Here is a 24663-nt window from a genome sequence, read left to right as displayed (position 1 = left end):
TGTGGCTGCCCCTGAGAGCTGCATCCTCCCTGCTTCGCTCCCCCCATCGCTACCTGCCGGCTGCCATTAACGCCAAAGGCCTCCATCCTCCCCTCTGCCAGGCTCTCAGACAGACGAGCTCCTGGCAGCCCTGGTGTGCTACCAAGGCTCTGGGACATCAGCTCCCACGGCACCTCCTCATGCCAGAGCCAAGAACTCAGCTTGTGCAGGTGTCCCATGGGGACAGGGAGCTTCCCCCTATGGCTTTGGGGCCAGGCTGCAGGTGCCCGCTCCTGGGCAGGGCTGTGGGCTGCAGCGCTCATGGAGCTCAGGGTGGCACTCACCTGTTGAGGAATATGCTGCTGACGTCGTCGTGGGTGATGGGAGGCTTCTTGGAGCTGGCTGCCATCCGCAGCGGCCGCAGGAAGTTGTTGACCAGGATGTGGAGCTGCTGCACGTACTCAGCCTCGGCTTCCAGCATGCTGAACACAACCTGGTTCCTCTTGCGCATGCTGTCGGCGTGGGGAGACCTGATGTAGTCCTGGATGATGGTCTTCCACTTCCTCCGGCACAGCCAGCCCCGCAGGAAGCTCTGCACCTGCCCAGGGAGCAGTGGCCACGTCAGGCCCGGGCTGGGGAGCGGGGCAGCTGCCCCAGGCTCAGCACGGCGCGGCGCTGCGGCTCTGGGCTGAGCTGGGCATGACGGTGCTGCCCTGAACCCTCCCAGATGGGAAGCAAACCATAACTCCTCTAAGCACACTTGATTATTGCAATGCCCTCCCTTCCCTTTTACAGAGATGCACAGAAGATTCCCAGGAGGAGCAAGGATCCTGTGTTAACCCCCTGACCTCCCTGGGCACCTTCCAGCAGCACCGTGGGCACCGTGACTCCCGTAGTCCGACTCCAGCCAGCCAGAGCACCAAAGTCATCTTGGAGCCCTTGCAGCCAGCACACGGCTGGGCACCCAAACACACAGAGATGTGTTAAGGCATCTAGAAAAGCCCCCAATCCTCCCCCATGGACTTGAGCACCCGCAGCACATCCCAGCCTGTGCCCAGAGCTCTGCCCGTGTGTGCAGCCGCTGCCCACTGCCCCAAGCCCACGGGGTTCAATCCCACATCCCCTGCACGGGGCAGCGGGTACTCGGGTCTGGCAGAGGCTTTCCTGGGGTCAGGCAAGGGCAGGACCCACTCCCTGAGTGGTGACAGTGCTGGGGGAGGCAGATCCACGTCTGTGGAAGGTGGGTGCATGGCACATGGTGTCTGCTGGCAAATGTGGCTCCTTTTCCTCGAGAATACTACCTTTGGGGCAGGTTTCCTCATGGGGTTTATTGCTCCCTGAGAGGAGGCTGCTGGGTGGTGGCTTTTTCTTTACAGAAATGAAAGATTTGGCCACAGCTGTGGGAGGAGATGTCAGAGGGGCTGCTTGTGCACGAGCCAGCGCAGGCACCAGCACCTTGCTCACCCAGGGAAGGCAGCAACTGCCCCAGTGAGCAAACACAACCCCACAGAAGGGGTTCCAGCTTTGAAAAACACACCTTCCTCCTTAAAAAAAGCACACATTAGCAGAGGCAATTCCCCAGACAGCTGCCCCAGCCTCACTGCTCTGCCAGCCTGGGAGTGCCAGGGCCCTGCTGAGCACCGGCACAGCCCCAGCTCCATCCCCAGCCCCAGCCCCAGCTCCATCCCCAGCCCCAGCCCTGCTCACCCATCACCACCCACCCACCTTCTTGATTTTCTTGATGTCGCTGTCGTCCTCGCTGGGCACGCTGCTCTGGCCAGCCTGGATGCGCTCGTGGTCCTTGAGCAGGGAGGCGATCTGCGGGCACAGCGGGGACGTGAGCGGCCACGGCACATCCCGGCACATCCCATGACCCGAGGGGCAAACGTTGGTGCCACACAGTGCCAGGGACTGGCACACACCTCCAGCTCAGCCACAGACACACTGCCCTGACTCTGCCTCAGAGGGAGATGAAGCAGGTAACCACGCCTGCATCCCTAGCAGCCACCCAACGCCACAGAGATGCTGCTGAGCACTCATGCAAACCACAGCCCCCTCTCCTCGGGAAGCCTCCACTGCCCAGCCGTTAAAAACCAGTTGGAGAGAAAATGGCAGAAGAATCTCAAGTCGTTTGCACCCTGAAACTTGCAGCCAGGGACAAACTCTCACCCAGCTGCAGCTTCCCAGCACAAACAGGACCCAAGCTCACCAGCTCCAAGCATTTTGCATTTTTGCTGTTTCTCGCCTGTACATTTTCACGCTCCTCTGCTCGCTGCCACATCCCTGCCCCCACGGCCACAGCACAGAGAACAGCTACAGCACAGGGGAGGAGAACAGAGAGTGTACCAGCAGGAAATGGAAACTGGGGAAAACCAGGCTGGAACTTGGATTTTACAGAAAATAACACAAGCAAGAAGCCAAATTTCAGAGAGTGCGTTCCTGAGAGGGTCCCTTGTTGGAGAGAGGGGGAAGAGGGAAGGTTTGAGCTGAGATCTTGAGCTGGGGACTGAGAGCAGCAGCAGCTGCAGTGTGTGATGCTGAGTTTGGGGGGATCTGGGCTGTTAGGAGGGAAAGCGGAGTAGGGGAAGGGAAGGGATGGCTGCAAGGCCGGTGGGCAGGGGCAGAGGCTGCTTCTGACACACAGCCACAGCCTGGGCAGGGGCAGAAGCTGCTCCTGACACACAGCCACAGCCTGGGCAGGGGCAGAAGCTGCTCCTGACACACAGCCACAGCCTGGGCAGGGGCAGAGGCTTCTCCTGACACACAGCCACAGCCTGGGCAGGGGCAGAGGCTGCTCCTGACACACAGCCACAGCCTGGGCAGGGGCAGAGGCTGCTCCTGACACACAGCCACAGCCTGGGCAGGGGCAGAAGCTGCTCCTGACACACAGCCACAGCCTGGGCAGGGGCAGAAGCTGCTCCTGACACACAGCCACAGCCTGGGCAGGGGCAGAGGCTGCTCCTGACACACAGCCACAGCCTGGGCAGGGGCAGAAACTGCTCCTGACACACAGCCACAGCCTGGGCAGGGGCAGAAGCTGCTTCTGACACACAGCCACAGCCTGGGCAGGGGCAGAGGCTGCTTCTGACACACAGCCACAGCCTGGGCAGAGCAGGCAACTTCCACAAACTCCAATGGTAACACACCAGAGAAAGTGGCTGTGAGCTCACAGGAGCCCGTTCAGCAGTTTCTCCCCACTTTATTCCGTGGGACTTAGACTTTAGAAGAGACTTTCTTTCCTGTCCCTGTGCCCATGGAGGCTCAGGTCATCACACATTCCCCGCAGCCCCTCTGCACTGAGGTGTTGGTGAGCCCCAGAGCCGCTTCTCTGGGCACCCCTCAGCCAGGCACCACGGAGCAGCTTCACCTGGGACACCCCTTGATTCTGGTTTGTTTCTTTTAAACCTGAGCAAGCAAAATTTGCACATTAAAGTAGAAGCTGATTATTTGATCTCTGCTTCAAAGCATGTGGAAGAGTGAAAAAAAAAGCCCGAACCAAACCCACCTAAATCCAATCCAAGGTAAAATCAAAAGTCCCTGGGCAGAGGACAGGCTGCAGCTCTGCCCAGTGTCTCTGATCTGACCCCTCAGCTCATTTCAGGGCTCACAACACGTGTCCTGCCATCCCCAAAGGACAGAGGGGAACCCCCAGGAGCAGGTGCTATGGGCTGCAGCCAGGGCAGCTTTGGGGCTGATCCCATTCTGTTGGAGAGCACAAACCGAGCGGTGCCAAAACCACTCCTGGGAAAGGCTCTCGGCTCCCCAAGTCCCCCCAAGACTAAAAGCAGCATCCAGCATACCCTGACTCACGGTCAGGGGTTGCTGTTACCCTGCACTTCTTAACCCAACAGCTCAACACTTCAGGAAGAGAAGACCACTGGGACATGCCCGAGCACTCCTGCCCTCGCTGCCTCTCCCTGCCAGGCACGAGGAGGGGGCTGGTGGCAGCGCTGCCTCTGGGTGCCTTGCACTTGCCAGCCCCACCAAACCACCAGCACCAACACCCACCACCAAAACCCGGGGCCAGGCAGCATGAGGCGGCCCCACAGCCCTGAGCACCCACCCCCTGGGTGCCCCAGAGACATGAGCTTCCCTCAGCACCATCTGCCGAGTCACTGCTGCATCTGGGTGCTCTGTCTGCCACAACCCACGTCCTGTCACCCTTCCTATGACCCTGTGCTGCAAACCACTGCACAGCACACTGCTGGGACAGCTTCTGGGACAGCCTACAGGCAACAGGTTAACAGGCTGCTCCTGCTGAAGGACGCTCCCTCCTCAGCCAGGTGCCCATTTCCTTTGCAGCACTGTGCACGTTAACCCTCCAAGACACTTGGGTTGTGCAGCCCGTGCCTGCCACAGCTTCCCGAGGCCACAGGTGCCTCTCCCCATTTTCAGTCACTCCTACAGCCCATTCCCCTGAGCTCATTGCTGGAGCAAACCCTTCCCCGTTGCAGCAGCATGATGGGGCCGGGGACTACACCAAGCCCTGGGCAGCCACAGCAAGAGAAATCTCCACCAAAGGCAATGGCCTCGCTGCTCTCTGCAGGAGAAGGGCCAGCCTGGTGCCATTACAGCTGTGACTACTCCACCGGCGATGCGCCCCAGCCCCTGCCAGCACCCGGCTGCCCACCCACAGCCCCTGGGCCACTCCAGGGAGCAGCGGCACGGCCGTGGGGCAACGCCAGGCCCTTCACCTCGGCCTTCAGGCGCTCAATCTCGATCTCCCCGTCCTCGATCTGCTGGCGGAGTTGCTTGGCAACGGTCTTCTCCGTCTCCACAATCTGCAGGAGATGGAGGTACTTCTGCATCAGCGCCTCGTGCTCGGTCGCCAGGTTCCTGTAGCTGCGGGGCAGAGGGGGGCCGTGAGCATCAGTCCCGCACGGGCTCAGCCCCGGCACCCTCCCAGCCCCGGGCTGTGTGATACCTGGCGTGAGCTATGGCTGCCACCCACTCGTCGCAGTCCTTGGCATCCTCGGTCCTCAGCTCCAGGGTCTTCTGGTTCTCGTGGTTGAAATTAACGGTGAAGTAGTGCTGAGAGGGCAAGCAGAGGGTGAGGTCACTGCCCTGGAGCACGGGGCCGTGACACAAGCGTTCCATGATCCACCACAGCTTGCTCGATTCAAAACACACACATTTTAGAGCACTGGGAGCACGGCTGAGACACGCTGCCCTCAGTGCCCAGGGAACAGCAATGGGGCTGAGGAACGCTCCGAGGGGAAACCCTGCTGGGCCAACACCAGATAAACCTCAGACCACCATGGGGCTTGCTTTGGGGACATCTCTTACCCAGGGAGAGGGGCACACGAGCAAGGGCATCGAGCTGGGCCGCCGGGCACCCACAGGCAGCCCGCGCCGGGGCTGGGCGTCAGGCAGTGCCCCGGCTCCACGTGCTCGCCCCGCTGGCTGCCGTGGCTGTGCCAGGGCTGTGCAGCAGGGCTATATTTAGCCTCCCTTGACATTTACAGTATTTGTGCTAATTGTGCGCGGTGGCAGCCGCGGCGTTGGTGCTGCTCCTGTGCTTCCCTGCGGTCTCCTTGGCAACAGGCACCACGCTGCAACGCCGGGTGCTGCCCGGAATAGCTGGGCTGAAACGAAACCCGCTAGCGAAGGCTCATCCTGACATTATCTGCTCCTCGGATGGGTTTAATGAGGGATCTGAATTCACAGGTATCTCGGCAAGAAAAAGCTGCCCAACCTCACCCTGCAGCAGCCGCCTGCCGCCGCAGAGCCTGCGTGCCACGGGAAGGCAGAAGGGCACGGTGACACAGGCAGGGGCTCACGTGGGCACCTGTCCCCAGGCTGGGCTGCAGGCATGGCCAGGCAGTGAGTGCTGCCCCAGGACGAGGCTGGCTCGCACCCGGTGCAACCAGCTGGCCCAGCACCATTACCACCCTGCTGCTGAGCACAGGGGGTGCTGCTCACCACACCTCCCCAAAACAGGGCTGTGTCTGCCACCCCCACCCTTCCCAGCTCTCCCCAGTCTGCCCCCTCCCTGGGCATCTTTGCTCTTGTCCCCCTCCCATCAGAGAGCAGCTCAGAGCTGTGAAGGAGAGGAGCCCGCAGCAGGATGTAGATGGGATGTAGAGACACAGCCGGTCGCTGGTCCCAGTGATGCTGGTGCAGGCAGCACGGGCAGACAGGCACCCAGCTCCCCCACCCGGCACTCTGCCCACCCAGGGCTCTTGTCCTGCTGGGTGACAGCCTGAGAAACACCCTCTGAACTTCCTCAGCCCCTTCAGGTCCTGCAGAGGAGAAGGGGGCGCTCGGGGACCCTGCGCTGGGGCCACGTCAGAGCCCTTCTCCAGAAACAGCTCTTTCACCTTGTGGGGGGCAACTGGTTGTTCCCACGACCCTGTGAACATTCTTTACCCTTCTTTACCACTGCCCAGGAGCCTTTAAGTGCTGTATTTTTTTACTGCTGACCCTGTGGAGAAGTTTTCTCCTTGTGGGGTCTTCTCCATGGCTAATTACACCCCATCACCCCTGACCCACCGTGCCAGGCTGGCAAGTGCTGTGGGCAGCTGGGCTGGCAGCTCACCGCTGAGGGACACGGCTGGAGCTGCAGCAGCTCCACAGCCCTTCACTGCTCATCCCCTTTTATTCTCCCTCCCACCCCCAGAGGCTTTTACTGGCAACAAGACATCTCTGATAGCAAATTAATCAGGAATGTTTGGTCTCTGGAACTGTGTGGGTAGTGCCGCCTCTCTGCTTCGTGCCCACCTTTCCTACATCTCTGCCCTAGCAAACAGCATTAAAAAGAGCTTGTGGGATTGGCAAGTCTGGAAATCCTCCCCCCTAAACAGCGACTCAGGGCTATCACCAGCTATGCCAGGCCACTGCCAAGCATTTGCTCCCCAGCCCCGGTGTCCCAGCTGCAGGGACGTGCGGGGTGGGAAAAGCCTCTTCTCAGCCTTGGTGCACCCGTGAGCTCCCAGTGCCACAGGGACAAACCACCCCAACATCGTGGCAAACGCATCCACCACCCCACACGCCACAGCCAGAGCTCAGCTGAGTCCCCACAGGTCCAGAAACACAGAGAGAGGTCTCCATGGCTCCCCTAAAGGGGTCTCTGCCCAGCGGGAGGGGATGAGATGGCGAGCCCTGAGCTGCCCTTCCCTCGGGACCATCACCATCTGTGTGAGCTCCTGCAGGCTCTGTGCCCACCGGCAGAACCAGGCAGGGACAGGGCACCCTGATCCTCACCAGGGCCCTCTGGGGAAGCAGCACCTCAAACAGGGCAGCAAGACCAGGGCAGGTGCCCACCTTGCCTCTCCCCCTGCTTTGCCCACAGGGCCATCGAGCCGCCTCCCGACACACCCCCATCAAAAGCATCCTGTATCATAGATGGCTTCTGGCTCATCTGATTTAAACCCAGAAACTCCTGCAGGTTTTGGAATTGGCAGTTAGCAGCCAGACAACACTGAGCCTGAACACTTCCCACGGTGGCCAAGGCAGCTCCAGCAGCCTCTGTGTCCCCTCCACTGCTCCACATGCCCCTGAAAGCCGGTTCCCGCGAGCACACGCGCCGCAGCTCCCGTGTCACTCTGATTTATCCCCACACAATACCCAGGAAGTGCAGTGTGCCTGAAAGGAGGAAATTATTTTATATTTGAATAATAAAACTCCCACCACCTTTTATCTCCACCTAAATTATGATCCTTCCCTGTTATCACAGTGACACATCAAACTCGACAGCCCGGGAGTGTTTCCAGCAGCACTCACTGTGTCGGGGACTGAGGTTCAGGGCAGCGGGGCCCTGGCTGGGCACTGGCATGGACCTGGGACCATCTGGCACCAGGACAGACCCAGGAGCAGCCTCTGACTAGCACCAGGACAGACCCAAGAGCAGCCACTCACCAGGACAGACCCAGGAGCAGGGAGCAGCAGGATCAGCCCCCTCCTCCAGCATCATGCTCTTGGGCCAGCCCTGCCCAGCACAAAGCACAGATCACCTGCAGCTTGAGTTGGCTGATTCTCACACCCATCTTGTGCTCGTTTGGTCATTTTACTCCTTTGAAATCCTCATTAACTCACAGCCACGGAGGCACTGACACTCCTTACTCAAACAACCTCTCACGCTTCTTTCTGGGAAGCTAAGCAGATGCAATTCCTTCGGTAAGTCCCTCATTACAGGGCATTTTGCATCCTCCATTTCCGTGGTGCCTCCTTTGCTTCAGCCTCAGAAACTCCAATGTTTCACAGTAACTCAGCTGGAGGCAGACACCAGCACAGAGAATCTCAGCTCCACCAGGTAGTTTGGCAAAGTCCTGTACCCAGATGCTGAGTGCTGTCATAAGAGGTGGTGGGCATCCGCAGCTCACGAGGTGTGGGCAGCAGAGGGTTATGGCAATGCCCTCCTGGGCAGGACAGGCCCCTCAGGGACCCCTTGGCACTCACCAGCAGCTCTGAGATGTTGTGATGTCCCGGCTGGTGAGAGCCTGGGGCTCTGCTGAAGGGCAGCCTGGCTGTCAGGGACCTGGCACAGCCCCCACCATGCCCCCAGCCCTCCTGAGCCCACTCCCCAAACTCCACTCCCTCTGTCACTTTTTCTGCAAACCATCTCTGGCACAGACTGGTCTATTTTTACCAAGAGGACAGTCCAACAGCAAAATGCTGCTCAGGAGCTATTTCTGCATCCAGAACCTCAACAAACGACTTTGCATTAATGGAGACGAGGCGAGTGATTAATGTGCGGGGACTGTCTCCCAGAAACGTCCTCCTATGTGTCTGATATCCCTGGGCTGGCACAGTTAGCACAGCAGCAATGGCTCTGCCCTCCTGCCATGCCCAGTGCTGGAGGAGCAAAACCTCCTGTGTGTGCACCCCTAGATATGGATCCCTGGTGACCCCAAGACGTCTGTGTCGGCCTGACGCCCGTTCCCACCCACCATGGATGAGCTGCTCAGGCTCCTCCATCCTCCACATCCTCAACAAAAGTCAATGAGATGATCAGAATGCATTGGCCGTGGTGCTTTGGAGGGTCCAACAGACCTCCCTGTCCCATGGCCACGACAAGGTGCCCCATGGTGTTTCCACAGGGGTGTTTAAGGGTGGTCAGAGGGCTCCCACGGGGCTCCACATCCACAGGGCCCCCAGCACAGCACACCACAGCTGCACCAGCATCCCTCCCGTGCCCTGCTGCTCCCTGGTGAGAGCTGCCCAGCTCTCCTGCACCCACTCCCCACGGGTTTCACCTCCCCAGTGCCGTCCCTCTGCCGTGGGGCCGCATCCCCCGCCGTGCCGGGGAGCTGCCTGCCCTCCATCCTCCCCCTGCTCATGCCGCTGACGGTGATTGCAACTGACATAAAGGGCAAGGGAGGAGAATTTTCCTGCTCTGGATGGATGAGTCTAAAAATCCACAGCCAGCAATGGCAGCTTTTAACTTCCCTGACCTACATACCATGGGCACGTTACCCAGCGATGCTGGCAGCCAGGCACGCAAGCTGCACCGGTACCACGCGGCACAGCCTGGTACAGGCAATGCCTCCCTGGTACTGGCAATGCCCACGTGGTACCAGGGCCCTGCTCACTGCTTGGACATACAGCCCTGCAATCACTCTAGACAGTAATTAATAAAGACACCGGCTTATACCAAAGCCCTTGCCCTGGGTAAATCGGACATTCCTCCCTCGGGCAGACCTCATGCACGAGTATGGTCACTGCTGGAATGACTCTGCGCCTTCGGGCTTGCCAGAAACCTGCCAGTTGTAGACACAGGAGGATTGGAGGCTGCTGGGGACGAGCCTGGGAGAAGCTTTCTTTCCTCTTCTCTGCATCTGTAACAGGTCTCAGGAATCCAGCGGATGTGTGATAAAAGGGGATGGGCTGGCATCACATCTCAAAGACAAAAGTCAGTCAAAGACTCAGCAGACCTGAGAAGCACAGGTTTCTGTTCTTAGATCGTGATGTATGCTCCAAAACACCAGACTGAACATACACAGGTTTTGTTTTCTGTGCTGCTGGTCTGAAGGGTGAGTTACAGCTGTGTCAGGTCATGGCAGAGTCTGGCTGAAAGTGCAGCAGTCTAGGAAAAAAGTTCTCATTTAAAGTCTATTAAAAACGCAGGAGGACAATCCAACAGGCCAGCTGTCATGGAATTAAGGGGATGAGGAGACCAACACCAGCTTAAGCCAACAGATCTCTTAAACAGGAGTGGTCCATAAGCTCTCAAATAGAAATTCATACTGAAAAAAAGTCCTGGTTTAACTTCTGAATAAAGTTTTCCATTTCAGACTTTCTGTCTCACAAGTGGAAACGCTCTCGGTCCTTTTGCTTCACCAGAAACCAGCCTGCACTGACTCACAGGCTTCGGCAACCAGAATATTCCAGCACCTGTTTCACTGCCTCTGCTCAGAGTTTGGATGCACAAAGCCCCTTTTTCCCAGCCAGCCCAGGACCCACAGCTCCTCTGCCGGGATTCCCCCTGCCCTGTGGGGGCTGCGGGGGCAAGAGGGGGCTCAGGACCCCAGACACCGATGCTGAACCTCGCTCTGGATCTGGACGCCCCAGGAAGGGTTTGGTGCCTGCACTGGGGCTTGGGACCAGGGAGTGGTCACTGCTGAGCACCCTGATGTCCCTGGCTGCTGTCCTCAACCCCGGGGCTGTGCAGACGCGCTTTGCACTCGTGATGCCATGCAGAAGGCTGCTGTCCATTACGGTGGATCTCAGCCTTTGGAAACCCCTTTATAAACTGCCCCAGCCCTGAGCAGCAGCAGTGGATGAGCACACTGAACACACACACATTGCCTAGCTGATGAATCCTGTGACACCGGCCCATGCAGTGTGAAGCCACACAGGCTACAGCCAGCCCTTGGCAACCAGCATCACCTCAGCCACAGCCCCCAGCTGCAGCCTGCCCGGCACGCCCTCCCCTCACTCTGTACAAGTCACATTGTGACTTCAGCTCCTTCCTTCACAGAGCATCTGTGAGAAAGCCACCTTGTCCCAAAATTGCCTCGTTTGGATTCACAAGACAAGCGTGGGGAGCAGTTTCCACCCCGTGGCACTGGCAGCTCCCACAGAGCAAAGGTGTCCCAGGCTGAGGCTCAGCTGCCAGCGCCCCATCGCCACCAGCCACACAGACCCCATGGCATTACCCTCTCCCTGAACAGGCGCCGTGTCAACAACCAGACAGACGGTGCCTGGGCAGCAGCACGTGCAGACACACACCCTGCAGGGAAAAGAGACTGTTCTGGAAGGCCAGAAGCGCATCACCCTCCCGTGCAAAGCGTGTTTGGCACCGACTGTGCCGTGGCTGCAGGCATGGCCGAGGCAGGGTTTTGTGTGGCACAGACGGCTCGCTGTGTCCGGGCAGCCCTGTCACACCAGCCTGCTGACTCTGCCTCGTCTCCCCCATGCTGGGCCCTAGGGAGTGAGCAGCCCCCCCGTATCCTGTGCTGCAGCACCATCACCCCTTTGTCCTGCACCCCCAGAGCGGAGCAGAGGATGCCCAGGCTGCGGGTGGCTCTGCTCAGAGTGTCCCTGGACGTCCTGCTCTGGAAGGACCAGCACCCCTCTCATCATCAGAGGGGCCTGCCTGTCCCATCCCTCCCGCAGAGTGAGCCTGAGTTTATCCCTGTGTCACCCCCTTCCTGAGGACAGTGGGAGATCTGCCCAGGGGAAGCCCCCACACAGCAGGATCCTGCAGCCCCAGTGCTGCACCCCCAGGGAGCTGCCCAGGACGGCTCCCTCAGCAGGGAGAGCTGCTGGGCTGGCTGGGGCTGCTGCAGGTACTCAGGAGTACCCAAACATCCCATGGCCACACTCCCTCCAGCTCTTCCAGCACCTCAGGCCACAGGACGCTGTGCCCCTGGTGACTGCGCTCTTGTCTCCACTCTCTGCCCAACACTTTGCTGCTGGTGCTAGCTTTCTCATCCCCCCTTAGCTGTGCAGGGAAATGGGCAGCACTGGGGCTGGAAACACTCCAGGGAGCTGGAAGACGAACTCCTTCCCTGACGTGCTGGTGGGAACCATTTCCACAAGCCTTCTCCCATCCCACTGGGAGATCACGGCCACACACACCCACCCACAGACCCCTCGTCCCCAGCTTTGCAGCACGGTACAAAACGCTTCCTCAGCCTTCTCTGCCCCCCAACTGCACGGACAATAATTGTGGCAAAGACTTCAGAGATGGGGAAGAGAATCTCCAGCTATTGAGTGTGTGCTCACGACAGCAGCCCAGGCTTTGTGGGGGAAAAAAAAAAGCACTGTGAGCTCCAGAGAGCTTCTGAGTTTCAAGTCAAGGGTTTTGCACGGTGCTACCACTTGACTCAGCATCACGTTGGCTCTCGCCTGAGGCACAGAGGGCTGCTGGTTAAGAGCAACTCTCAGCACCAAGGAACAGGTCTGCAAAGCTGCTTGGGAGAACACTTAACCAAAACAGAAAAGGAAGTTTTCGGAAAGCATCCAAAATCCCCTCTCTGGTGCAAATAACTTCATCCTCACACGCACTGCACCATGAGAACACCCTGCACCCCCAGGAAAAACACCCTCCAAAGGGAAATAACGTGAACTTTAAAAACAAGAGGGGTTGAATTTCCTCCTTTGTGGAGGATTTTAAACCTTTCAGGCTCTACTCCAGCAAAGAAGGAACCTAAACCTGAAACTCCTCTGCTGCGGGGAACACCATCCTCACAGCTCCCACCGAAACTGCCCAGACAGACAAATCCCCTCAGAAATGACGGTGAGTGAGTGGTGACCACGGGCAATGCTGGGAATTTCCTGGACGCCTTCCTTTCAAAGGAAGAGCACAGCCTGGCACCAGGTGAGCTGGAGGAGCAGCTTTGATCTGGTTTGCAGGACTCGGGCACTTTCCTCTGTGGGAGCCCTGCCGGCTTCGCGTGCCGCCTGCTTGCTCCCGCCCTCCCGCACAGACCACGCTGCAGAGCTGCACCATAAATATGCTGCTGCTTATCGCATCTGCTGTGCTGTTAATTAGTTTGCAAAGCAGTGGGCACTCAAGTGCTTGAGCACCTTCATTTAAATTCGTCCTAATGAGCGACACAGAGCGATGAGCCGGACGCTAAGCCCCGGTAAATCGGTGCAGATCAGCGGCCTGGCAAATATTTGGCATGGCAGGATGTCACTGCGCCACGGCAGCAGCCCCTGGCTCACACCGAGGATAAACCTCCCGGGGGGGGGGGATTTGCAGTGGGAAGGGGCTGTGACATCCTCCTCTCCACATTTAGCTGGGGGGGAAAGCCCCTCCTGCCAAACACTGGGAGTCAGAACCTGGCGAGCAATGCTTGATTTAAACCCAGCTGGCGAGCTTGATCGAAGTCGAACCAGGAATGAGCAACAACATCCCTCACGCTGCTACCTAAAGGGACAGAGCTGACCACACGGGACGGCAGCGTGGCCCCTCACAGACGGAGACCCCTCCTCGCTGCGCCAGAGGCGGCTCCGTGGCGCACGCCAGGGCTGCCGGCGGGCACAGCTCTGGCAACAAAAACAGGGGTATTCTGATGGGAACAGGGAAAGGTTCCCATCACCCCTGCTGGGAGTGAGGCGATATGCCAGGGAGCGGTGGTGCTGAGCTGCCCCACTCCGTGGCAGGGCTTTTTGGCGTGCCATCATTAGCCAGGGGCAAGGAAGGGGCTGGTTGCCTTCCAGGCTGCCGGCTGCCTTGTCCCGCAGGCTGCTGGCTGCGCTCACCACCAACCTCTCTGCGAGCTGCTTAGGCACGAATTATGCAAGAGCTGCAGAGCTGGCCCCAAAATGCTCAGTGCCTCCCGCGAGCAGCCGGCCGGGGCTGCCAGCGCTGGGAAACCACCCCCGCTGCCGCCTGAGAGGGGCTTCCCGGTGCCCCTTGCCACACAGGCACCCAGCGGGGCCCGCGGCTGCGCCCCACGCACGGCAGCCAGAGCTGAACGCACCGCAACGGGCTCCTCTCCACTGCCACGAGACTGCAGCGCATCTTGGAAGCTACGGCAGCGACAGTCCGGGGGCTGCACCCCCAGCTGGAAGCCAGTGCTTCCCCCTGCCCCTTCCCCAGCCGCCTGCTCGGACATACCCCGAGCTCCAGCTCAAGACACCACACCAGGCAGAGGTTGCCGGCGCTTCACACCACGCTGTGCGGTGACACCTTCCCACCCGGGAAAGGCACAGTCAGGGGATAGAAACCCACTGCCGGGCCCGTGGGGTCCCTGGGTGCCAGCCGTGCTCTCCCAGGGCTTGTTCCACCTGTAGACATCAGCATCCGTCCAGGAGCACTGCAGTCCAGCGCCCGCCCCACGCGGGGCTCAGGGGGGACCCCGGCCTCGCTCCTCCCCTCCCAGCCCGGCGAGGGGAGAACGCGGCGTTTCCAGTGGGTCTGTGACAGGAGCGTGAGCCGCACGTGCCCGAGCGGGAACGGGGTGAAATCTGCGTGAAAACACGGCCCTGCGCCACAGCCGTGCCCTGAGCACCGCGCACCCACCGCCCGCGCTGCCCACGCCGCGGGGATGCGGCTGCGACCCCCGGGCCAGGGAGGGAGGGGGAGGAGGCCACCCGGGGGGCTGCGTCGAATGGCCGCGGCTCAGCGCGGCGGGAGCAGCCCCACGGGGCCGCGGCCGCTGCCCCACAGCCCGTGCGGCCGGAGCCGCGGACACGCGTGGGGCCCCGCTGCGCAAAGCTCGGCCCCGCGGCCGCCGGGGGGAGCCCCGCGCCGCAGCCCCGCCGCCAATTACCGGCGGGTAATTAACCGCGATGGGGGGGGGGGGAAGGGGGGGGCTCAGGGCTGAGCCCGACACCCCCGTCACGAACGCGCCCGCTGCCCTGGCGGCGCGTCCAACGGGGCGGGTAATGCAACCCCGGGGAGCATCCCCCCGTCCCCCGGCACACAACAGCCTCAACCCCCCGCCCCGGTCACGCGTGGGGCAGGTCCCGGGCGCCGGGAACATCCGCTCCGCTCCCGACGGCAGCGGGAGCCCCGCGGGGGGCAGGGGCGGCCCCGGGCCGTCACCCCCTCGGCCAACGGCTGGGGAGGGGAGGGGGGGGGAGAGCCGGGGCTGGGCCCCCGTGGCGCCCACCTGCTTCTCCAGGGAGTCCTTGGCCGAGAGGGAGGGCTTGGGGGAGGGCGCCCGGTCGCAGACGCAGCCCTCGAGCAGGTAGAGACCCGAGGGCCGGGAGCTGGAGTCGGTCTCGAAGTAGAAGAGCATGTTCTGCAGCAGCGCGAACCACTTGGTGTGCCATTTTGTGTTGTCGGAGCTCCGCTTGCTCAGGTAGCCCTTCCTGGCGCCGTCCTTCTTCGCCAGCAGCCCCAGGTAGGTGACGTGCCCGTCATTGAGCCGCATCCCCTTCTGCATCTTGGTGGGCACCGCCAGCTCCTCACATGGTCCCCGCCGGGCGGCCGGCGGGCGGGTCCCTGGCGAGCAGCCGCAGCCCCCGCTCCCGCATCAGCGGCGGCCGCTACCCCCGGAGAGCCGGCGGCCGCCGCGGCGGCTCATCCCGCGGCCGAGCCCCGCCGCCCGCGCTGCCCGCCCCGCGCTCGCCTCCCGCGGCGCCGGCGGCGGCGGCTCTGCCCGGGGAGCGCCGCGTCCCGGAGCCGCGTCTCCCGCAGACGGGCGAGTCATGTGATGCCGGGGCAGCCGGCGGCACCGGGAGCCCGAGCCGAGCCGCGCCGAGCCGCTCCGTTCCGCTCGGGGCTGGCCCTGCCCCGCCGCTGCCTGCGGGGGCGGCCGCGCCGCCTGCGCTCCCCGGGGCCGCCCGCCCCGCCCGCCGCCACGGCTCCGCACCGCACCGCACCGCGCCGGGCACACGGCACCCCCGGGCACACGGCACCCCGGGCGCGGCTGGAGCCTCGGGCCGAGAAGAACCACCGGGACAGATGAGACGCCCCAGGCAGACGAGACCCCTGGGCTGCCACGGAACCCACAGGCACAGCGGACCCCTGCCCACAGCTAAAGCTCCGGGCCAAGAGGATGCCCAGAGCAGATGGGAGCCTGGGGTGAAGTGAGGCCGCAGCCCAAAAAGGACCCTCAGGCCAGGAAGGACCTTGGGACAAACAGCACTGCGAGGCAGAGCAGGACCCTGCGTGGACAGGGAGTCCTGGGTGAAGAGGGACCCCTGGGCCAAATGGGGACCCCCAGTCTTAGATCAGCCCAGGGCTGGCACAAGCCCTGGCTTGCAACAAGCCCAAGAATGAGGAGGACCCCCCAGCCAGGTGGGACCCCCAACCCGTGCTGGCTGTGTGTGTGCAGTTGTTCTCAGCCCAGCACCCACTGCCCCCACCCCAGGCATCCACTCCCCTTATGTTCCAGGGAAGCACCCCCAGTGCCCAGCCCCGTGTGTGTCGCTGACCATGAGACACCCCAACTCGTGGCCTTGCCCGTGCCAAGGCCCATGCCCAGACTACACCTTGCCACCCAGCAGCACAGAGCTGACCCTGTCCCTGCACACTGCAATCCCTGGGGCCGCAGCTCCTCCAGCCGGGCAGCCCCTCCTCGTGCAGAGGTAACTGCAGCCCTCCATACCATCGCCTCCCTTCCCACCCTCTGCCTCTCATTAGGAAAACTGGGCAAACTGGCCACATCTGGAGCCTGTGCAGGGCAGGGAGGGCACTGGTGCTCCCCATATCCCAGGGGCTCCCCACAGCTAAGAGCACTGGGTCTGTCAGATGCCCCAGTGATGGGCAGCTCTGAGACCTGAGGTGGTTGCGAGGCAGCGCTTGAACCCTGTTACCCACATGGCAGAGGAACCAGCCCCAAGCATGGCCAAGCCCCTGCAGACAGAGAGGGCATCAGGAAAATCCTGTTAATTAGCTTTGTTTCCACTGAAAATGCAGATCTCATCCGAATTCAGTGAGGTCAGGGGTTGCCATGGCAACAGGAGGGAACAGGCTGAATTGGGAAGAGTGCTGGCATTTCCAGGATGGAGCTGCTTGGCCTGGGTACTCGCTGGGACCTGTGCCCATGGCTGCCCCAAGGGACACGGCCCGAGCGCCTGCTGGGTGCTGGCCAGGGGCAGGAAGCAGGGCTGCATGCTGCCTTCACCTTCCCTGTGCCCTCCTGTCCCTCTGGCTGGCAGACAGGCTGCTGCCCTCCCAGCTGAGTGCATGTGCTGTTACCAGGATTGCAAGTGGGTATTTAGCTCTAGGACCTGCCCCATCAGCACATCTGCCTCTCCTCCTTGGCCAGGGCTCTCCCCTTCTCCATTTTTCCAGCTCGATCAGGGAGGTCCCGCATCCCATTTCACCACCACAGCCTCTGCTTGGGACAAAAGATGGGTCAAAGCATGCAGCAGAACATACTCCCCATGGCCATCCTGCCAGCCAAGTGCTGACCCAGAATAACCCCCAGAAGAGGCTGAGATGCTCTCCATCCCCTCCCTCCATCAGTGCCAGGCAGAGCTGGGCAGCCCTGGCCACGGCTTTGGGACTGAGCCTTCTCACAGCTCCTCCTCCTGGGCAGCGAGCTCTGGGCAGTGCTGCCTGTGTTTGTGGCAGGGACAGTCAGGCAGGACCTGCTGCATATGAAATGCTGCAGCTGCACAAGGAGAGATCCTCTGTGGAAGTCTGCAAAGTGTTGGATGGAATAACTTGGAAGCTGTGACTGCCAATAACCGCTGTCCTGGGCAATGGTGGAAAAGCCACCTCAGACCCCAGGAGCTGCTGAACCCTCCGGCCCTGGGGCTGTACCCAGAGACACAGCGTGCCAGGGGGTGCAGTGTGCCTGGGGATAAGGTGTCCCTGGAGGTGCAGCGTGCCCACTGCCCGCAGGGTCCCTGCTGCCCTCAGGCACCGGGGATGAGCGGCCTTTGGCTGGGGTGGAGTTGGTGCTGGAGGAGGCAGCTGGGCTTCACTCCCCAGATAGTGTTGATTTAGCTCAGGTTCCCCTTAGATGACATGGAAGATCATGAAAAAAACAGCTGACAGCTCGCAAGGCTCGAGCAAATATGGAAACTTTGATTTCTAAAACAAAGGGAGGATGGTTTTCTGCGTGTGATGTGTGTGTCCATTGATTCTGAGGCGTTTGCAGCATGACCCTTCTGCCCTGGGGAAGCAGAGGGGAAGCTCCTCACTTCTCCCATGTGCTGCTGCACAGAACAGCCAGACTTCCCAGGGCTTCCAAGGATATTAATTGCAGTGGTTTCTTCTCTCTCAAGTGTTTTATAAACGTGGCAGTGGTTCCTGTGGGCATCCTGTGCAAAGCTGAGGCGGCAGCAGTTACTGCAGCAGCACTTGAGGGCACAGGGCTCGCTCACAGGGAGGGCTGGGGGCTGGGACCCTGTGCAGGGGCAGATGGGGGGTTGTGGGAGGCACCCCAGCAGCAGGGGAGCTCCAGGAGTGGGACAGCCACCAGCAGAGACTTTCTGCTCCCAGCAGCTCTGAACACGTGTGATAGGGTCTGGGGGACTGGGGTTAGGGCATCCACTGAGCCAGCGACGAGGCAGATGAAGGAGAGAGGGTGCCAGCACCCATGGCTTGCTGTGGGCTGGGGAGGTGTGAGCACACACAGCCCCGGGCTGAGCCCTGACACCAGTGCAGGGCAGGACAGGTCTGTGCCAGCCCACAGCCTCTCAGCTGGGACGTGCCCATCCTAGCATCCCGGTGAGGCAGGTGCAAGGCCTGTTGCTCTGCACTGACTCCTCCTGAAATGCAGCCTGTGATTTCCATGCCAAAATAATCATCTGTGGCAAATGCTGCCCTTGCTGCTCCCAGCCCGTGCGTCAAGCTCTCGCATTAGCGGGGCTCACGTGGGCTGGGCTGGCGGCAGGCGCCGTTGTACGCCAGCAGCCTCCCCGCGCCTGCTTCGGCTCCCGTGCAGTCTCCTCCCTCTTTCAAGCTCGCATGGAAGAAACAGTTTCCCCCTCTGTGCAGCCAGCCCTGGCCAGGCACACAGGCCTGCATCCCATGGCTGGCACCCTTCTCAGCAGCGTGGCCACTGCCCTAACCGTGCAAACACTCCCTGGCTGGCAGGGCTGAGGAGCATCCCTGGCCAGGGTCTGCTCCTCTGCCACCAGCACGAGACACCCGTGAGCCAAGGGCATCTTCCCAGTGACCACCCCCAGAGCCGAGACCCCTGTGCTGCTGCACCTCACCCTGTTGGCACGAGCCACAGCTGAGCAGCGCTGGCAGAGGGTCCCCACAGACAGCACAGCCCAGCTCCCCGGGTGTTACAAGGCCCCGTGTGATGGTCAGACTTGCTGCCCGTTACATTCCCATCTCCTTTCCCTTGGGATTCCAGCAGCTCGCTGGCCCCTTGTGCTGCTCGTGTTGCTGGCTGCTGACACTGAACACGTGCACAACAAAAACACCCCACAGCCTTCCCAGCTCCCCACATGCTGCTGGGGGCTGTGGGCGCTGGTATTTATGGTTGGCTCCCCCAGCTCCCCTCGGCTGCCGCCCACAGGGAGCCGCCGGCAGCGGGGACAGGCAGCAGGTGAGGCACAGTCGAAACGCTGCTTGAGGAGCTCCCAGCCTGGCAGCACAGCAGCCAAAAATGGGAGGCTGTGCTTCTAGGGACAAGCTGCTCTCTCAGAGCGGGGAGTAAAATGGGCATCTTCATCCAGTTGAGCCAGGGCTGAGGCATTGAGCGGGCAGCTGCTGATGTTTGTGGCATTAAAACGTGTGTTCCCAGGACGTGGCATCACCCCGGGGCTGCTGACAGCTGGGCACGTGCTCACCTCCAGTGCTGAGCGTGGGGACTTGTTTGGTGCCCCTGAGAGCCCCTCTCCCCTCTCTCAATGTGCACAGTGTGCTTCCAGCTGTTATGAGGGATGCAAAGTGCCTTCCTTGGACTCTGCCCAGACCAGGCTTTCCAAAAGGAATGGGCACAAGCTGTGGTCAAACTCAAGTCCATGGGCACAGGCTCCTAAATCACACCAGCAAGCTCAAAGGTCCTGTCCTTGGTTGAGGAATAAAACCTGTGCTGCAGCTGTAGTCGTGGCCAATGCCTGTGGGCACACAGTCACCGCGCTCCACATGTGACTGGAAGAGGTTTGGGCTCATCCTCTTGCCATGCTATGCTTGGGGCTGGGCAGAGCTGAGTGGGGTTGGAGTAGCTCTGCAGGCACGAGGGCTTGAGACAAAAACCAGCAGGCTGGAGTGCAAAGTTGTTCAGTTTGCTCAGCAGCAAACTGAAGGAGCAGGAATAGCAACTTCACATTTCATTGCAAGGCCTGCAGGCACCCTGGCAGAGCAGATGCTGCAGATCATCTGCAGACAGGACAAAGCAACCTGATTGGAAAGGCACCCTCATTTACAGCTGCTCTCAAGTGTGCCCTTGATCTTTATCCAGTTCCCCAGCAGTGCTCCAGTGGGCCATCCTTTGTGTTCTCAGAAACGTTGCTCAGGCAATGGCAGGACACAGAAGAGATTTTCAAAGCACAAGTAGGTATCTGTTATGTTGACACCAAATGTCAGTGCTCCAGCCTGGTTAGCGGTGCCCTCTCTGATACACCAGCACCAGGAGTGTTGGACTCAGCACTTTATTGCACAGACAGTTCTCTGCTAATTGGCCCCATCCAGTGTTTCATTTTGGCAGATCAGGTTCCCATTGCTACCATCACACATTTAACTTTCCCTGACAGAGGAGTCTCTGGGGGAGAGAAAAAGCCTGGCTCCTGGGGACAGTCAGTGAGTGCGAATCTGCAGCCAGCAGCCTCTCCCATTGCGAGCTGGAGCAGTGCTGCTCTGCCCACCAACCCTCCAGCCTCAACAGTCTTTGCCTTCTGCCCAGAGCAGCCTGGGACTGCTCCCTGGGGTGAGAACCAGCTATGCTGCTGTGGGTCAGTGTCATCCTTCTTCTCCAGATGCTCAAGGCAAAGCTTGTGGTGCTTGAGGAGTTGCCCTGTCCCACCTGAGCTGGCAAGTGCTGAGAAGCTGAGGGCTGGTGTGGGTCCTGTGCTCTCAGTGCCTCTGCAAACCCCCACCAGAGCCTGCTCTGGGGCTGGGAAGCAGAAGAGCAGGAGCCCAGACCCCATGACATGCATGCAGCAGCACTGCAGTGTTCTGGCTGCCAGGTGGGTTCCTGCCATGGCAGAGGGAAGGGCAGCATCCATATCCCTGCAGTGCAAGGCGCCTCCAGGTGTTGCTAGGCTGGTGGCACATGCCATGTGGGGTTCTCCAGTGCAGCTCCACCATAAGATGGGCTGCCATGGCTTCCTGGTAGCCTCCACCTGCACAGCTTGGCAGCAAAGGGGCAAAGGGGCTGGTGGGGGATACTTGTGGGAACACCAACCTGAGACTCTGTACAGCCACCTCTCCTCCTGCCATGTGTGTCCTGGTCCTGCTCTGGCCCCACTGTTGCTGTATAACCCACAGCATTGCCATGCTGGGTTTGTTCAGGCAGTGGCTGCTGCCTGTGGGACAGGGCACTGCCCCATGCTGAGCCCCAACCTGCCACACACACACACCCCACACCTGGGAATAAACAACAGGGCGATCGTGGATTTGCTGAGTGGTTTACGTGGGAAAAGCATCTTCTCCAACCCCGTTGTAAATCCCTCGGTAGCAACTGGTTTCAGAAGCAAATATGGTTCTGGAAACCTGCCAGGGACTTCATCTATTTTGAATTTCACTAATTCAATGATGAGGAGAACCAAAAAACAAGCCCTGCAGAGACTGGCTCCCCAGGAACACGCTGGAGCTCCAGCAGCCTCCTCCCTCCTTCACAGGGACACCCGTAACATTATGTAAAAATGCAAATACCGTGTGTGTGAGGCTGCAGGAGCCCTGAGGACCTGCAGCAGAGCTGCTCCAGCCAGGAGGAACCTGGTGGTCCTGGTGCATGATCCACAGGCACAGGCAGCTGTGTCCCTGGGCAGCAGCAGCAGTGCAGGGTGACCTCAGCAGCCATACAGGGGCTGTGCCACCAGAGCTGTGCTGTGTGCTAGGAGCATGATCCAGATCGACGGTGGGAGCTTCCCCTGCTGCTCCTGAGCACTGAAAGGGTTTGCAAAGCTTGAACACAGCAGTGATTTGGTAACCACACATTATTTGTAGGCATTTCTGAGGCAAACCGTGAGTGCTCGAGAAGCCTCTGGGAATGCTACAGCTCAGACGTGTGTTATGTATCTGTGTGATGCTGCACCTCGCTGGCCAGGGCTCCCTGGTGTTACATGCAATATTTGCCATTTGATAGACAGAACAACACTGAAACCTCCCCTGAAAGTCACAGCTGCAGGCTTTTAAAGACATTTCCCATCCCTACAGGTACAAAGTATTTTCAGGTACAAATATCCCCAGCTTACCCTGTGCCTGGCTTTATTACTCCACATTTGACTAGCTGTTTGCATGCTGCAGCTCACAGCCCTGCCAGCCACTGCTGAACAGCCAGAGCAGCTCTGCCATGGGTGCCCATCTCTGTGCTCAGCACTCCCAGCCCTGCACCAGTGCCCTAGGCATCCTCAGGAAAGCATCCCTATAGCCCCAGGGGAGCAGCCTGCATCCCCAGGGCAGCAGCTCCCATCCCTAGGAAAGCACCCCATGGGAGCAGGAGGTGGCACAGAGAACAGGTACAGAGCAGGCAGACCTCACTCCCCTGCTTATAGCAAGAGAGAGGGATGCCTTGCAGCAACCTCCTCCATGTCCTCTCTCCCTCCTGCCAGCCCAGGAGCTGTTGGCAGCACTGAGCCTCCACCAAACCTCCTGCAGAAACAGGATGAGCTATTCAAGCATTGCCTGGTTCACAGGAGTCTCTGGGTTCCTCTGCATTTCAGAGCCATAAGGAGCTGCTGGGGCAGCAGATGGAGCTGGGAGGGAAGTGGCAGCCCCGTGCCGTGGGCTGAGCTGGGCTTTGGCCCAGGCTGGGGAAGGGACACAATAAATGGAAGCTCTTTGCAGCAATACTTGCAACAAATTGCCTGGTTAGGGTCTGCTTTTTCCCCTTTACATACACAGGTACCACCAGTACTGATTGGCAGTGAGGACACATTGGCTGTTCCTCACTGCTTCTGCAAGTGGGGAAGGGGCAGCAACTGCTCCCAGGGGGATCCCCACCTGCCTCTGGGTGCACACATGGCAGCCCTTGCCATCCCACAGAGCAAGGCTAAAGCTACCCCTTTAACCCCTGAGCACATGGGATGGTGACACTTGCAGGTAGAATAACTCTGCACATTTTCCTCTGTCAGGCTTCAGGGCCAACACCACACTGGGGTGAAGGGCTCTCGCAAGGACATAAAGTGACTTTCCCCAACTGAAATTGAAACCCATGCTCTCTGGGCCCCTAACTTGCACAGCCCTGCACCCAGCTGGTCCAGAGCATCTCCCACAGGGTAAGAGCGAGTTGAGGTGGGAGTGCAGGGAGTAAACCCAGCCCCAAACCCTCCCCAGAGCCCAGGGCTCCCAAGCAGGAGTGTGCCACTTCCTACTCTCTAATTAAACCAATATTGCATCCCATGACTGAATTCCAGACATGATGAGGTGTTAAAGAGGGAAGGAGCTGAGCCAGAGCACCAGGCTCTGCCTGCAGTGGGGCAGCCCCAAGGTGTGGGGGTACAGGACCTGTGGCCTGATCTGACCAGCACAGAGAAGAACATGGAGCTGCCCCAGGTGGGGAGGGGAATCTGGCATGTCTCTGACAAAGTGCCTCCTCCCACTCCCAGCAGGCTCACACACATCCCCAAAATCAGATATTTATATCTGTGTGTATAAAAGGGCTTTTCATCCCATCCCATCCCATCCCCTGGTTTCATGAAAGGCTGAAAAGGGCCCCAATCCTTCCACCCATCTTTCGAGCGCACGCCAGACCTCTATTCAGCATCACTAAAAGCAGACCTGGCAAAGTCTATTTTTGACATCCCCCTGGACACTTCCAATGTTTGAGCTCTGCTCTCTGAGCTGGGAGGACAGAAGATGCCAAGTGCTGCCTGCACACTGGGCAGCCCTGAGCTGGGGGGCACTGCCTGCTCCCCTCAGGCCACAGAGCCCTTCCTTGGGGACATGGTCAGAAGGGAGAGCTGGGGCTGAGAGCCCACAGCCAAGCCAGCACATGAAGGGGCAGCAGGCTGGGGCTGTCACTCAGCCCCTTTGGCAGCCTGACCAGGGAGCTGCTGGCTGGTGTTATCCTGTGCTTTAGCCCCTAACTAAGAATAACCACACCTCTGGAAGCAATTAATTGCTTATTGTTGTGGAGAGATTGTTTCTCCCCATCCCTTTACCAGCAGCTTTGGAGAACAGCAAAGCACCCAATGTCTGCCAAGAGGTGATGGTTTAAGGAGCCACAGGCCACAGTGTGAGGGGTGCCCTGAGCCCTGCTCCCAGACAGCACTATAAATACAGCCCCTGGCACAGGTGGCTGTGGGCAGGACATGGATCATTCCCTGACCGTTCCCCACTTGCCACATGGCCACAATTACCCACTGATCAGGTCCACACCAGCCACTTAAAGGGCAGGACCTACTTGCTGTCATAGTCCCTCAGCAGCTTTGCTGGGGGTTTTTTGGGCTACTGGATGGAGCTGGTTCACTTGTGGGACCCTTCTCCTTTGCCCTGCACTTGCAAGCACACGTATATCATCCTCCCAGCTTGCACCAGAGGCAAAGCTCTTTGCCCAAGGTCACAGGGGAGTCCCAACCAGAGTAAGACCACCCAGGTCTCCTTGTCTTCAGTGGGTGATGTTGGCATTAAGTGGACATTAACACTTGCAAAGAGCAGCAAACCCCCAGAGCTGTCCCTCAGACTCAGAGCACAGGGACCCAAAACCTTCCCTGGGGCTCAGCCCTGGAGAAGGCGCCCAAGTTTGGCAGATGCTGCTCAGTTCCACA

The 24663-nt window shown here is 60.0% G+C and overlaps 1 protein-coding gene across 1 annotated transcript in view; it reads right to left on the bottom strand.

The window, feature by feature from the left end:
- Window positions 1-15263, bottom strand: part of RASGRF1 (Ras protein specific guanine nucleotide releasing factor 1) — a 34251-nt gene extending 18988 nt beyond the window's left edge. The window contains exons 1-5 of the mRNA XM_061999772.1: window positions 14988-15263; window positions 4904-5010; window positions 4674-4821; window positions 1705-1797; window positions 324-577 (exon numbers count right to left, since the gene is read on the bottom strand). Coding sequence (XP_061855756.1) covers window positions 324-577; window positions 1705-1797; window positions 4674-4821; window positions 4904-5010; window positions 14988-15263 — 878 coding nt within the window. The remainder of the gene's footprint in view (window positions 1-323; window positions 578-1704; window positions 1798-4673; window positions 4822-4903; window positions 5011-14987) is intronic.
- Between the last annotated feature and the right edge of the window lie 9400 nt (window positions 15264-24663).

Source organism: Colius striatus, chromosome 7 (genome assembly GCF_028858725.1).
Source record: "Colius striatus isolate bColStr4 chromosome 7, bColStr4.1.hap1, whole genome shotgun sequence".
NCBI classification, from domain to species: domain Eukaryota; kingdom Metazoa; phylum Chordata; class Aves; order Coliiformes; family Coliidae; genus Colius; species Colius striatus.
Note: the sequence above shows the minus strand (reverse complement) of the source record. Positions and strands in the feature narration are given on the sequence as shown.